Raw genomic sequence first — 14,689 nt, forward strand, 5'->3', positions numbered from 1 at the left:
AAGATCATCCACTCCCCTACACCTAACTTCTCAGACATGAATGACAGAGCCATCACTTGCCTTGTACTCACAATAGTGAGTGACACTGATCACCCTCTCAATTAATGTCTCACACTACTGTCGTCAGGCTGCAGATACAGAACTCTGAAATGGAGAAGCGCTCGCTTCGGCAGAAGTTTTGTTCCTTCTGCCATAGCAGCACTAAACAAACTGCCTCACTGACCTAGCATAGAGCCAGATTTATCTGTGGGTGTGAGTTAATGTTATGTGTTTATGTATCTGTATGTATATCTGTATGTTGTGGTGTGGTTATCTGTATGTTTCTGTGCATATGCTGGCTGTGAAAAATTTCCTGCGGGGCAACAAAGACTATATCTATCTATATCTATCATTTAAAGGGCTAAAAAAAAAAAAACCACACAACTGTTCAACTGAAACCTCTTATTGAGCAGCAGTTGAAGACTCTGGCTGCAACTGTACATACACTCACCGGCCACTTTATTAGGCACACCTGTCCAACTGCTCGTTAACGCAAATTTCTAATCAGCCAATCACATGGCAGTAACTCAATGCATTTAGGCATGTAGACATGGTCAAGACGATCTGCTGCAGTTCAAACCGATCATCAGAATGGGGAAGAAAGGTGATTTAAGTGACTTCGAACGTGGCATGGTTGTTGGTGCCAGACGGGCTGGTCTGAGTATTTCAGAAACTGCTGATCTACTGGGATTTTCATGCACAACCATCTCTAGGGTTTACAGAGAATGGTCCGAAAAAGAGAAAATATCCAGCGAGCGGCAGTTCTGTGGGTGAAAATGCCTTGTTGATGCCAGAGGTCAGAGGAGAATGGCCAGACTGGTTCGAGCTGATAGAAAGGCAACAGTAACTCAAATAACCACTCATTACAACCGAGGTATGCAGAAGAGCATCTCTGAACGCACAACACGTCGACCCTTGAGGCAGATGGGCTACAGCAGCAGAAGACCACACCGGGTGCCACTCCTGTCAGCTAAGAACAGGAAACTGAGGCTACAATTCGCACAGGCTCACCAAAATTGGACAATAGAAGATTGGACAAACGTTGCCTGGTCTGATGAGTCTCGATTTCTGCTGCGACATTCGGATGGTAGGGTCAGAATTTGGCGTCAACAACATGAAAGCATGGACCCATCCTGCCTTGTATCAACGGTTCAGGCTGGTGGTGGTGGTGTAATGGTGTGGGGGATATTTTCTTGGCACACTTTGGGCCCCTTAGTACCAATTGAGCATCGTGTCAACGCCACAGCCTACCTGAGTATTGTTGCTGACCATGTCCATCCCTTTATGACCACAGTGTTCCCATCTTCTGATGGCTACTTCCAGCAGGATAACGCGCCATGTCATAAAGCTCGAATCATCTCAGACTGGTTTCTTGAACATGACAATGAGTTCACTGTACTCAAATGGCCTCCACAGTCACCAGATCTCAATCCAATAGAGCACCTTTGGGATGTGGTGGACCGGGAGATTCGCATCATGGATGTGCAGCCGACAAATCTGCAGCAACTGCGTGATGCTATCATGTCAATATGGACCAAACTCTCTGAGGAATGTTTCCAGTACCTTGTTGAATCTATGCCACGAAGGATTAAGGCAGTTCTGAAGGCAAAAGGGGGTCCAACCCGGTACTAGCAAGGTGTACCTAATAAAGTGGCCAGTGAGTGTATATAAACTGTATAAATGTGAAGCTGGACTTTGGTAAGAAAGAGCACAGACTCAGGTTACTTTCCATGTCCTTGAGCTTCCCACACAACCCTTACTCATTCAGTCATTGTCAGCTGTGCAGGAAAAGCACGATGGCTAAAATACCTAAAATGTAAATGAAAACAGATAATGTGTGATTCAGGCCAAGTCAAACGCAGAACTTCTGACAGGGATGAGACAGCCATAGAGTTGCCCATCTTCATTTAACTGACTTCTAAACAACTGGGTTGAGACGCTGAAATGCACTCCAATGGCAGCCTCTCTGCTGCAGAGTCACAACCCTTTGACTGACATCTCTGCATTGAAGCGACAACCAATGAAACACTTGACTGGGCTAATTTAAGAGAGGAGACGTGGCGGGGAGTTAGGCAACGACTAGAGGGTGAGAAAGAATAATAGAGATAGATAGATGGATAGATAGAGAGAGAGCGAGAGAGCGAGACAAAGAGAGAAAGCAAGAGAGAAAGCGCGAGAGAGAGACACACAATGAAAAGAAAGACGGAAAAAGGCAAATGTCATTAGAACGGATTCCACGTCGTCACAATGCAACTGTGGCGCTTTGGTTTTAGTCATAGCTAAGTGAACAAAGAATGGCGGCGTGCATGAATTGTTCTACTGCTGTGACTAATGGCAAAATCACAGCACTGTAAAATAGAAATTTCAGACTTGATTAATTTATGTATTTATGGACGTTCCTTTTTTTTTCCTCAGGATAATTTTGTTATGCATGTTGCTACCCCCCCACCTCCAAATTAGTTTGACTGTTGCAAGATGTCAAAATCAAGTTGTAGTGGATAGCTCACCCATGAAGTAGAGAACTGTGGAATGGGGAGTATGGCAGTGGTGAGGGGGAGTGGCGGGGCTCCTCTGGCAAAGTAATGCCAGAACAATGTCAGCTGTGAGGGGTGACTACCACTGACATTGTCCCAAGAGATCTGGCAGTAGCAGAGGGAGTAGTGAGGGGAGAGGGCTCTCCACTGTGGCTCTATGACTGTCAGTTGTACTGCGACTCAGGGCAGCAACAGGCAGGTCAACAGAGAAAGAGTAGATCTAATAAGACAAAATGGCATGGTAAAAGTACTCTGGCCAAGTCTCTGGGTCACTCTGAGGGTGTATGTTGACTCGATGCCAGGGCCAGATATTAGCTCGATTGGGTGCTCAAATCTGTGTTGCTCTATTCCAATCGTATTTTGCTTGTCTTCCATTCAGCACTCTACTGTCTTTTTCTATTCTGCGCCATTCTACTCTATTTGAGCATGAAACTTTTCTATTTTAGTTTATATGCTAACCTAAAATTAGTCAGCACAAGTCCAACCCGGTGTAATCTAGTTCTATTCAGTTTTATTCACATGGTAAATTTGATTATTCCTGGGAGAGTTGAGCTCAATTTTGGCTCCAGCTGGGGTTTGCGGTACAGCCCGACCAATACAGGATTTTTAAGACCGATACCAATTTCGATATTTGAGGATTTAAAAATCCCCTAATAAACATTAAAGGAAATTGTGTGTGTGTGTGTGTGTGTGTGTGTGTGGGGGGGGGGGCTGTCATATGACCATCAAAGAGAAACTATAAGTTAAAAAAAAATCAAGCACAAATATATTATTCTTGAGAAAAATATGGGTGAAATGAACAACATGCCATCTATCAAATATTTGACAAAAATAAACTTATATATGGTAACTGAGGTAGTGTGCTGTGTGGTTCAGCAGGAGAACATTTAATTCCTCAGTCCTCAATACTTCCAATCCAACAAAGCACTGCGCTTCTCTTCATACATGTTGCCTATGGTGCTGAACACCCTCTCACTCACCACAGAAGAAGATGGAGAGGGGAGGTAAAGAGAAGCTAGATAACTTTGTTTGGCTACCAAGCCATGTTAGATACTTGTTAAGCTCACGTTTATTTACGTTTCCTCTCTGGTTTAATAGTCTCCAAAGCACTGACTAACTACAGACATGTGAGTTGCATCTATATCTACCATTGCTTCATTCAGGCAGAATAAGTTAAATGCTATAGTATAACTGCTCATTAATGTTAGTCTTGCACTGATAAACATGGCATTAGCTAGCTTTGTGGGTAACCTAATTTAGCAATGGACAGCGTTATAAGCTGCTGTAAGCAATGTTGTCTGATAATTTTTAGAAGTGACAAGGGAGAACTGTTTGTTTACTTGCTAGAACTGCCAAACTGTTTCATGAATAAACCTACAATAAAGTTTATCAACAGCTTAGCCTACACCACTCAACTACTGTAACATTAGATGTAATTTTGATGTTTGACAGACAGTACCAGCTTTCACGTCACTATAGCAAAACCAGGCATGTTTGACATGAATGTTGTCAGGCTTATTTAGGCTAAGAGGAGAAGTGATGGGGGATATTTATTATTATTTAAGTAATGTATTTCACATGACAATTATCAGCTTATCATGAACACAAATGATCTCCGTCGTGGGCTACTCTGCTCAAGTCTGCTTGGGTCAGCTGATTGTTGTGATTTGTGGCGTTCCAAACACACGTGTTGCAAACTACACAACGACAACACTCATAACATGGTTGAAGGGTCCATCTTCTGTCTCTCTGCCATTATTTTTCCCCACTCGTATTCCAGGAAGACCCACCCCTACTCTGCCTCTGATTGGCTAACCCTAATCCCACCCTAACACTAACCTTAACTAACCTAACTAACGGAGGCAACAAGTACTAGCCAATCAGATGCAGCGTATGGCGGATCTTCGCGAAATGCAGTTGGGAAAATATTAAGGCATCTCTCCGTTTCTTTTTTAATTGGCATTTATCGGCCATTATAAATGCCGATACCAGTTTATCTGCAATTAGCTCATTTCACCCAATAATATCGGCACGTTGATTTATCGGTCAGGCTCTAGTTTGGTGGGGAGGCTGTGTGGTGTGAGAGTCGATGAGACCTACCCTCGATAGGAGCCAGGATGACGCGGGAATGGTCATAGGCGATGACATTGGCGTAGCGATTTTTGGGCTTATTCACCTCCAGGTTGGAGTGTTCCCAGGTGAACTGCTGGCCTGGATCGATAGACTGCCGAGAGAGCAAGAGAGAGGCCGAGAGAGAGGCCGAGAGAGAGGCCGAGAGAGAGAGAGAGAGAGCGCACACAAACACACACAAAAAGAAGAAATTAGAAAAGCATGGAGAAACCCTCGGAGCAAAGGAGAAAAAAAAGACGTGAAATATCATCACCTCTCTTTAAAGAAAACAGAAACGGGTGCGAGAGAGAGAGATTGAGAGGGTGATTTCACTGAAAGTAAACAAAACAGGATGCCAAATTGCGACAATCTGCTCACTTCCTGGTTTAAATACTCATGCAAGCTGCACAGGGCACTTTATCAAACATCATTAAGGTAGACAGTGCATAACAGCGAATGAAAACAATGATAAAGGTGGTGGCCTGTCCTCGGGGAGGGAAGGCGAGGCGAGGCGCACAGCGAGACCTGCGAAAGATAAATTCAGCCGCCTCTCGGAAATACGAGAATTCCAAATAAATATTCTATTCCCTTGTCAGGGTAATTTAGTATTCCATTACGATTCTGCATTTGCTCGGAGGCATCTGGGGCTCTCTTGGCGCAGGGTGACTGAAGGATGTTTTTTTGGTTTGGGTCCCCGTTGGAGTGTGTGGGATGGGGGGAGTGCAGGGGCAACGTGTGGGGAGAGCGAGGCTAAATGAAGTCCAACTAGGTGTTTGATGTAACTGTTTATGTGCAGTCATTACACTGAAACAGTGGCATGGCAACTGGATCCTTCTCAAATAAAACCGCTCTCTTTGGCTGCCTCTCTCTCTCTCTTTCTCTTCGCCTCTGTAATTCTGTCTCTGCTTTTGCTCTTGGAATCCCTTTATTTCCCTGTCTCTTTCATTCTCTCGTCTCCCTCAGTGTCATTTCCTTTCTCTGCTGCTCTCCTCCCGCCTTCCTTTGTGGACCACACTTACTCTTTTCCTCTGTCTCTCTCTTTCATTGTCTTCCTATGGCTTCATGTCTGTCTCTCCCCATCTCTCTGCCCATTCTGACTCACTGTTTGGTTCCTGTTTCTCACACATTCTCCCCGCCCATCTCCTGCTGTTTTTCCTTTCATTCTGGTTTCATACAAGGAAGTCCAATCCACATAATGATAGTCTGACCTTCCTCCTCAACTTTTTCATCTTCTATTGGGTACATACTCCTCTTACAGCAAAAGATTTCAGAAGTGTTCTTAATTTTTTTTTTTTTTGGTAGTTTTCTCCCTTTTTCTCCCCAATTGTACTTGGCCAATTACCCTATTTCCCGAGCTGTTCTGGTTGCTGCTCCACCCCCTCTGCCGATCCAGGGAGGGCTGGAGACTACCACATGCCTCCTCTGATACATGTGGAGTTGCCAGTCTTTGCTCCTGACAGTGAGGAGTTGTGCTAGGGGGACGTAGCGCATGGGAGGATCACGCCATTCCCCCAGTTCCCCCTCCCCCTGACCAGGCCCCCGACCGACCGACCAGAGGAGGTGCTAGTGCAGCGACCAGGACACATACCCACATCCAGCTGACCAAGCTGGAAGTAACACGGGAATTCGAACCTGCGATCCCTGTGTTGGTAGGCAATGGAAGGTATGTGTTAAATCTTTGCTACCTCCCCCCCACCCCAAAAAGATCCAGTAGACCAATTGGAAGATGAGTGACAGTGCCCATCAGGAGGGTGGGGTTTGGAGGAAAATAAACATTACTCATTGGCTGACAGCAGACAGATTACAAACTCTGTTCCGTGAATCATGTCGGCTAATAATGTCAGCCACTGCATGAATGATCCTCTTTCTTGCCTGCTGTCGCCTCATCATCTTTGCTCTATTTTGACTCTTCTGCCTTGACACCCCACCTTCCGTCTAGGAGTCTTCATCATTTACCGAAGCTAACCTTCTCCTCTTGGCCTCCAATCCCTGCTCGCTCCTCCCTCACATCCTGGCCAGCTAAAAACCAATCACTCAAAGCCCCGTAGAGCTGCGCTTGGCAAAACTGGGGCACCTGGACGCAGCCATTCATCAGGAAAATAACAAAATTAAAATTAAACTTCTCCATTCAATTTGGCCATTTATTTTTTTCTGGGGGGCTGGGGGGTTGTGTGGTGCAGGGGAGAGGGAAGTGAGGGAGGAAGGTGTTGAGGAAGAGTAAGAGAAAGAGAGAATAAGAGAGAGAGAGAGGCGGGGGGGGCTGGTTAGGTGGGCGACAGTGCAATTCTTCCTTGGAGCCAAGTAATCACAACTTCTGTTCAGAGTGAAGTGTCAACTTTGGCACACGTGTCTCTTCTCCCCCCTCCTAATGCCCAATACACACTTAGTACCCTTCACTGCTGTGGCGCAGGAGGCTGATGATTTGGTGCATGGCCAAAATGTGGATTTATGCATAATAGATACCCAAGAAATACTGGATCAGGATGAGAAGTGATTATCCAAACATCGGTAGATGGGGAGCACGATGGTCTATGCTGTTGTGCCCCTCCTGCTTCAGCCTGGCACGCAGCAAGGCGAGGGGCGCGGTGATTTAAGGCGGACGAGGAGGGGATATTGCTTGTATGCAAACGAGAGCTGATTCAGCGCTCCTGATTTCTAATCAACTCTGGTGTCATTTATAACCTTGGCACTCTCCAAGCTCTGACAGCTCAGCCTGAGTGTCTATACGCCTTCCCACAACCACAGATCAACTGAATAGCACTGTAGCAAAACACTTGACAGTATATCTATTTTGGAAGAAAGAAAAAAAAATCATTACCTTCAGTTTATCCCATAACATAACGCATTGATGGTGTATGACGAACTTTTATTTGGTGGACATTCATTTCAAAGCATCTTGTAGTATCTTGAATGCATGTATTTTTGGTGTGGGTGGCCCAGCGGAAATCAAACATCTAATCTGCTACCGAACGGCCGGCGGAGATAATTTAATTAAAAAAAAAGAAGAAAACATCAGCCTATAACTCTTAGGAAAAAAAAAACAAAAAAACAAATGCAATGGCCATCAATCAATTTTCAAAACACAAAGATAATAACCTTGGTTAAAAGTTTTTGTACTTTCTAAATAAACGATTCAAATTGGCCAGTAACTTTAGTAAGTTATTAAAGAGTTGTAATTGCATTTTTTCAATCATTTTTTTTCCCTGATCAGCTGACAAGCTTTTCCGATGGAGGTCATCTCTGTTTTGGAATGAAATTCATTTCTAAAATCGGCAGTAACAAAATTAGTTTTAATAAAGTACTATCGGTTATTCTCTTTTAAAAAAAAAGTAGATATATAAAAGAGTGGACATTACATTTTGAATGCAAGAAGTGGAATAAAAAAAACTTTCCTTCAGTTTTCCGTCCTGAGGTGGCTTTAATAATTACTTGTCACCTGTTGCATGACTGAACACATTACTGCAGAGCAAACCCAAACTGGTTCTTTTATTTGGGTGTGCATTTGGCGGGGGGGGGGGGTCTGTTTCAGGGTTCATTACACTTCCATATCAAGGCAAATTTTGAAAAAATTAAAAACAATTTTCTTGCTTTTGCTGTTTTCGGGCCACTTACACAACGGAAAATAATTGAAAGCAACCAAGTAAGAACAGTATCTAAGATTTTCAGCGGTGAAATTAGATATCAACTGCTGGTGGCTGTATGGGCTTAAAGCAACATCCTAAGAAAAGCCAAAGCCAAAGCATTGTCCCTATGGGAAAGTAGAGCATTTTGTTTTCTCAGGGAAAACGAACAGGGAATTAAATTCAACAGATATGAGAAGACCTCAAGTAGACTGAACTTGTAACCCATGACCCCTTGGGTCCACTCACCTCATACTCCTGGGAGAGCTTCAGATTGTCATTGGCCTTGAGGAGCTCTGTATGTTCAGCCAGTTCTGAGATGGGGATAGGAGGGTGATTCATCATGCCTGTTCATCACATGGACGGAGAAGAGAGAGGTCGGAGAAAGGGAAAAGGGGGACATACAAATAAAGTTAATCAGTAACATGGAAAGTCAATGCAAACACGATCCCACACTCTCAAGAGTTTACAGTTACAGGACACAGAGGTTTGTGGGTAAGGTGTTCTTCCTAGCAAGTCAATGGAGGCTGGGACTTGGTTTGTCATAGTGAGGAAGCCTTTAAATGACAAGTAGTTGGAGGGGGTGCAGACATGTGTTACAACTCAAACATACAATCAAAATGTATCTGACAGGTGATGTAATAGGGGCTGAATAGACCCGGCCAGAGCTCAAAATTTCCAATCTTTGCCTAGCTCGTCATATATTCTTTATGCTAATGCTGTAAAAAAAAACTTTTTTTTTTTGTCCGCAGGCAACGTTGTCTGGTTCACAGCTCAATTACCCTGGCTTCAACTCATTTTTTAGAATAGAAAGGGATCCAAATGACTGTTGATTAACTGACCATAGTGGCTAGCAGAGCAGGCAAGCTTTCATTGTTCGGCTGGCTGTAGATTTCTACCTGGGTAATGACCTTTACAAGGTAGGCTTCAGCTAAAAGAAAACTGGGGAGCTATTGCTGCCTGGTGCTAGAAAACTCAGACCAACTACTGTTCAATTTCACAAAAAAGAGAATTGAATTCTCTCCTCCCCCCTTTTCTCCCCAACTGCACTTGGCCAATTACCCCACTCACCGAGCCATCCTAGTCGCTGCTCTACCCCCTCTGCCGATTCGGGGAGGGCTGCAGACTACCACATGCCTCTTCCGATACATGTGGAGTCACCAGCTGCTTCTTTTCACCTGACAGTGAGGAGTTTTGCCAGGGGACCATAGTGCATGGGAGGATCATGCTATTCCCCCCAGTTCCCCCTCCCCCCCAAACAGGCGCCCTGACCGACTGACCAGAGGAGGCGCTAGTGCAGAGACCAGGATACATACCCACATCCAGCTTCCCACCCGCAGACATGGCCAATCGTGTCTGTGGGGACGTCCGACCAAGCTGGAGGTAACACGGGGATTCAAACTGGCGATCCCCGTGTTGGTAGGCAACGGAATAGACCGCCACACAACCTGGATGTCTGAGAATTGAATTCTTAGTAGCTTGGTCATTGAGACATTAAGTAATACATCTAACATTTTGATGGTAAAATCACAGATGAAAACTTTAGTCATCTCAAATCAGAAGGATGCCAATATAACAAAAATTCCCCCCTGTTCTTCACTGTAGCTAATCAACAGGGAGGATTTCTTTTGGAAAGACTAGCATGAGCGGAAAAATTAATTCTGGTTAATCGGAAGGGGGAGAAAATACAACAAGCTAACAGTAAGGAGGCCAACATTCTCGTTTAGAAAGACAAATGATTAGCAGAATGAAATTAAATTTGAAAAGACTGCCACTGGAAATACATTCAACTTTATTATCAGTGATATCCATAGAACGTCTTCATAAAACTACTCTTATTTTCAGCATCACCCTAATTAGAAAAACAGATGAGATAAAAAGCTGAAAGCTGAGGTAGTCAGTTGGTAATCTATAATCCTCCTTTCTGTCCTTATCATTTGCTAACTTCCTACAAGTAGGTCAGCATTTCTGTGCATTATGAATCTTTAGATCAATTCTCATTCTCAGGGTTAATTTCTTGAATGAGCCCTGGCCCAGGGTCTCATGAGAAAGGGGATGTGGAGGTGATAAGGAGGTCTGGGGATTGACAGGAGTGAGTATTGCTTAGTGACAGAGTGAGCTGCTCCAGTCCAGCTGGCCAAGGCAAAGCAAGCATGATGCTAGCATATCTATCACCTATTGCTGGCTTTTCCTCTGTCTGCTTGGTCCAACAGATGAACGGCAAACCTCAACTTCTCACCATCAAATTGTAAAAAAAAACAAAACAAAAAAAACAAAACTTGTGCAATCCTCAGGTTTAAGTCCAACGTACTATCCTTTAAAATCTCTTTTGAATAAGCTGGGGACACACAAGCGAGCATCCACAGATGGCTGCAGAAAGGTTTCTTAGTGGCCCTCTCCTCTCATTGGTCAATAATTTGCTGAGCTGCTACTGCGGCAATGTTGGCAGCAATGTTGTGCACTCCAGTTCACTAATCCATTTAGGAGCATAAAGCCAGGGTCATGTAATAGAATATGGGGCAGCCATATATTGTTAGCTCTACCGCTGCACGGGGCCCAGCAGTGCTTAATGCTGTCATATTTTTAGCAAGTCTCTGCAAAGGGCTCTGTTCCTTGTCTTGTGTCAAGGTCAAATGTCTGCGAAATGTTGACATCCACACAAAAAAAAGTTCCCCTGGTTTAATTGGGCGTGCAAATGGGAATAATCATATTAACCATCCTCAATTTCCCCTATTCTGGAAGATGCTTGATGCCCCTTCAAGGGTAGCTGCAATGTTTCTGTTGTATCTGTCGGACTTAAGAACCCATCTCTCCCTGATGACAGTCTCTATTAGTAATGGCAATTTACTTTACACTGGAAGAACAATGTAAAAACATCAATTACACACAGATTAACAAAGATTATAATTGATGCGCGCGACGAATGAAAATGACACCAGACGGGCTGGCGTCTTGTGGAAAGTGGACACACTGTCTTAGTGAGGGGTTTGTTTTCAAGGTCTTGAGAATGTTATTTATTTAAAAAACAGTGTCCTTAACTTTGTGATGAGACCACTCCTGAAAACAATCCCATCCCATTTAATATTTTAGCATAAATTATAAACAATAACGTACAATGTAATAGGAGAAGTCAACAGATACTGACATATCTGGACACAGCATGTTTGTTTACTCGTTCTTGAGTTTCTCAACGAGCTAACAAAGCCTGCAGATCCCCGTAGCAAAAGCTCACGAACAAGACGCTGTTATTAATCACTTCTGGAGTGGGAATTCATTGAGATGCGCATCAGTGAAAGAGGAAGAATTGCAAATTAACTTTGGCTGTCGGTTTATTTACTGCAAATTCAAAGGGAGAAGGTATCAGAAACTATGAGTGAAATAAGGAAATGTTTATGCAAATTAGGGGTCCTCACTTCTCCTTGAGCAAACAAGAGTGAGTTGCTTGAGCGGAGATCAAAGGATGCTTGTGTTCTTTCTGTGTGTGTGTGTGTGTGTGTGTGTGTGTGTGTGTGTGTGTGTGTGTGTGTGTGTGAGCACGAGTCTATACAAAGGTGGCCATACACAAACCTCGTCCATTCCTTTGAGTTAGTGTTTACTGCCCGTAATGTATTCGGTGTGTACCATTGCCTGTCTGCTGTGTTAGAGATGTGTCAGACAGACATGTTTACAAATCCATCCACATACCCATGATGCATTGCAAATAGCTGCACTGAGGCTTACATTGCAGGGGATTTTAGAGTTAGGTATGAGAAACTTTGGTATAGTTTTTGGAAGTTTTAGGGGGGAAAAAATCTGAATATCTCAAACTGTTGGGCTTTTATCAATCAGTTTGTCTTCACTCCACTTTGCCCTCAACTGACAACTGACATGCAATAATGCTGCACAATAAACTGGTGTTTGCGGTAATGAACCACGAGGCCCATCTGTTTGTGTCACTCTCTCTTCCTCCACGGCCTTTCTCATCCTTCTCAATTTGTGCTGTTCTTTGGCCAGCAAAAGACAAACGAGCTGATCTCATTCGATTTATTTTCTTATCCATATTGTGGTTTGGACAGCACACAGAACCTAGTGTGTGTTTACCCAAGAGGAGATTCGATTTCTAAACTAGGCTTCGGCGCAGCCCATCCTCAAGCAAAGTCAGTCAAGGACAAGTGGCAATTTTTGGGGGGGGGGGTTATGACCCCCCCACTTTTCCTTTTCTTTTCAACCTCTATTCACCAATGGCTAATTTTTCCCCAATAATATTCAGACCCCATAACCCACCCCATACCAATCAACCAGGGGATCAATGAAAACAGAAAACACAAACTAGCACTTAATTACACGTCTCCAATCTCCCAATCTCCAGTCGATGAGCCTGAGATGTATAATGATCATTTTTGACAGCCCCAGCCACTCTCTCCGGAAGCCTGTTTATGATGTGCTGCATTTCTATATAAAAGGAAGACACGCTCAGTGTGACTGCTGGTAGAAAAAAAGGAAAGCCAAAAAAACAACAAAAAAAATTTGAGAGACGGAAACCCAAAACTCTCCCTTTTCTATCTGATGCTGTTTTTCTGTGAGGTGGGGGATCAAATGTTAAGCCATTGTTTGGTTCTTTTTTTTTCTCCACCCATTATCTCCCTGTGCAGGAGGCCCCGTTCGTTCAGGATGGAATTGGAGCAGAGGTAGTGGTGGAGGACGAGGAGGGGGACTGATGAGGAGGTGAGGAAAGGAAGGAGGAACAAGAGAGTAGCAAAGACTGTTGTCTTAAAAAAAACAAAAAACAAACCCAAAACATGTCTTCATCTCGACACCAGCACAAGTGATTGAGGTTATATATGCACAGTGAATTAATGCACAGCCAACAGCAACGTGTGAATATCGTGACCAACAAATTAAGATAAATAATTAAATGATAATACACAGCCCAAGTTACCAGTCCAACGACAAAAAAGAAAATTAGTGCAGAATTCAGCTGAATTATGCAGGAGAAAAATGAATAAAATGCAAATTAACGACTTGTCAATGGTGCTGAGCAGTGCTTGCAAGGAAAAAAAAATCCAAAACAAAACTGGAAGAGAAAGAAGGACTAAATGCATAGTGGACTAACTTTCATAGTCAAAATCGGCTTCACTCTGAGGACTGCTCAGACCAGAATCTGTAAAAAATAGCAAACATAAGGGGAGGAAATGGTTTAAAAAGAGGGAAATGCGAGCAAAAAAAGCACTGAAAACAGAATGAAACTTGAAACAATCATAAAATGGCACACAATCACACATAGAGGCAGGAAAGTATCATTCTTTTATAATGCCTTACCACACCTTTGGGTTTTTGTGGCATCACTGGGGGCTTAACCCTTGTCCTACATTACCGTGGCTCTACTCATGGTGGCCTGAGTGACAGATCTGAAGCCAGAATGAAAGCCAAACAAAAAGTGGGACAAATGTTTTCACTGCCCTCCAACCTAACCCTCCCATTAACAAGCCCTAGTCAAGAGCGGTGGTCCTCTGCAGGACCAGTCCGGTCAGCCACCGGTGCCGGGTTCTCCCGGCCCTGACCGAAACCCACTCCATCAAGCCCCACTTCAACAGTCATAGAGATCAGGGATAAGAAAATCAATTTGCTGTCTCTGAGCTTTCATAAACACCGATTAGGAGGCCTGCTGAGAGGAATGAGAAAGAGACGTGGAGGGGAAGAAACCGGCTTATATTTCCTGGCCAAAAAAGAAAAAAAGTACTCTGAAAGGCTCCTTTGTCCACTGCTCAGCATTGAGTCACTGGAAGTGAAAGGTGTGGAAAAGCGTTCGCGTACTTGGCTGACAGCTGTGGAGCTGCTGCTGATTGGAGTCCTAAGTAGTTTTTGATGGCTTCGGTCTTGTCTGCTCTTGATGAGAGATTTCTGAAGAACCTGGAGGCCTCTACCCCAAAGAATGGAGTGAATGGAGATGGATTTATGGCAAATGCAGATTTATTGATTGTAGATTTCATTTGCTCTTGAGGAGAGCCACCCACCCACCCACACACACACACACACACACACACACACACAAAGATCTTATAGGCTAGGTGAAACAATGATACACTCAGACAGGTATGGTTCGCTTCAATTGTCCAGTGTCAGCATACTTGTGTTTGTGGCTGCAAGGTGTAGTCGACAGAGAGACTACTAATCCCACCCTTTGAAGATGGGAAAATAACTTCACCTCGGATTAACTCGATGCTTGGGAAGATGGAAGAGGTAGCAAAGCGACCAAGTTGTAACAGATCGTCCTGTAAGCAAAAATCTACAGGCTCCATCCCCACAACTACCAATGGCTTCTGAATTACATGCGTAAGAGGGGTAGGCAGTGGTTGGCATGGTCGCCTTGCAGTGGGGGGGGGGTTCCTGGGTTTGATTGATTGATTG

At 43.9% G+C, this 14,689-nt stretch overlaps 1 protein-coding gene across 1 annotated transcript in view; it reads right to left on the reverse strand.

Annotated features, from left to right (window-relative positions):
• Positions 1 to 14,689, reverse strand: part of ptprsa (protein tyrosine phosphatase receptor type Sa) — a 207,745-nt gene that overhangs the window by 38,812 nt on the left and 154,244 nt on the right. The window contains 3 exon segments of the mRNA XM_056276854.1: positions 4,674 to 4,797; positions 8,552 to 8,649; positions 13,395 to 13,442. Of these exon segments, the coding sequence (XP_056132829.1) occupies positions 4,674 to 4,797; positions 8,552 to 8,649; positions 13,395 to 13,442 (270 nt within the window).

The sequence above is a fragment of the Lampris incognitus genome, chromosome 3 (genome assembly GCF_029633865.1).
Source record: "Lampris incognitus isolate fLamInc1 chromosome 3, fLamInc1.hap2, whole genome shotgun sequence".
In the NCBI taxonomy this organism is placed as follows: Eukaryota; Metazoa; Chordata; class Actinopteri; order Lampriformes; family Lampridae; genus Lampris; species Lampris incognitus.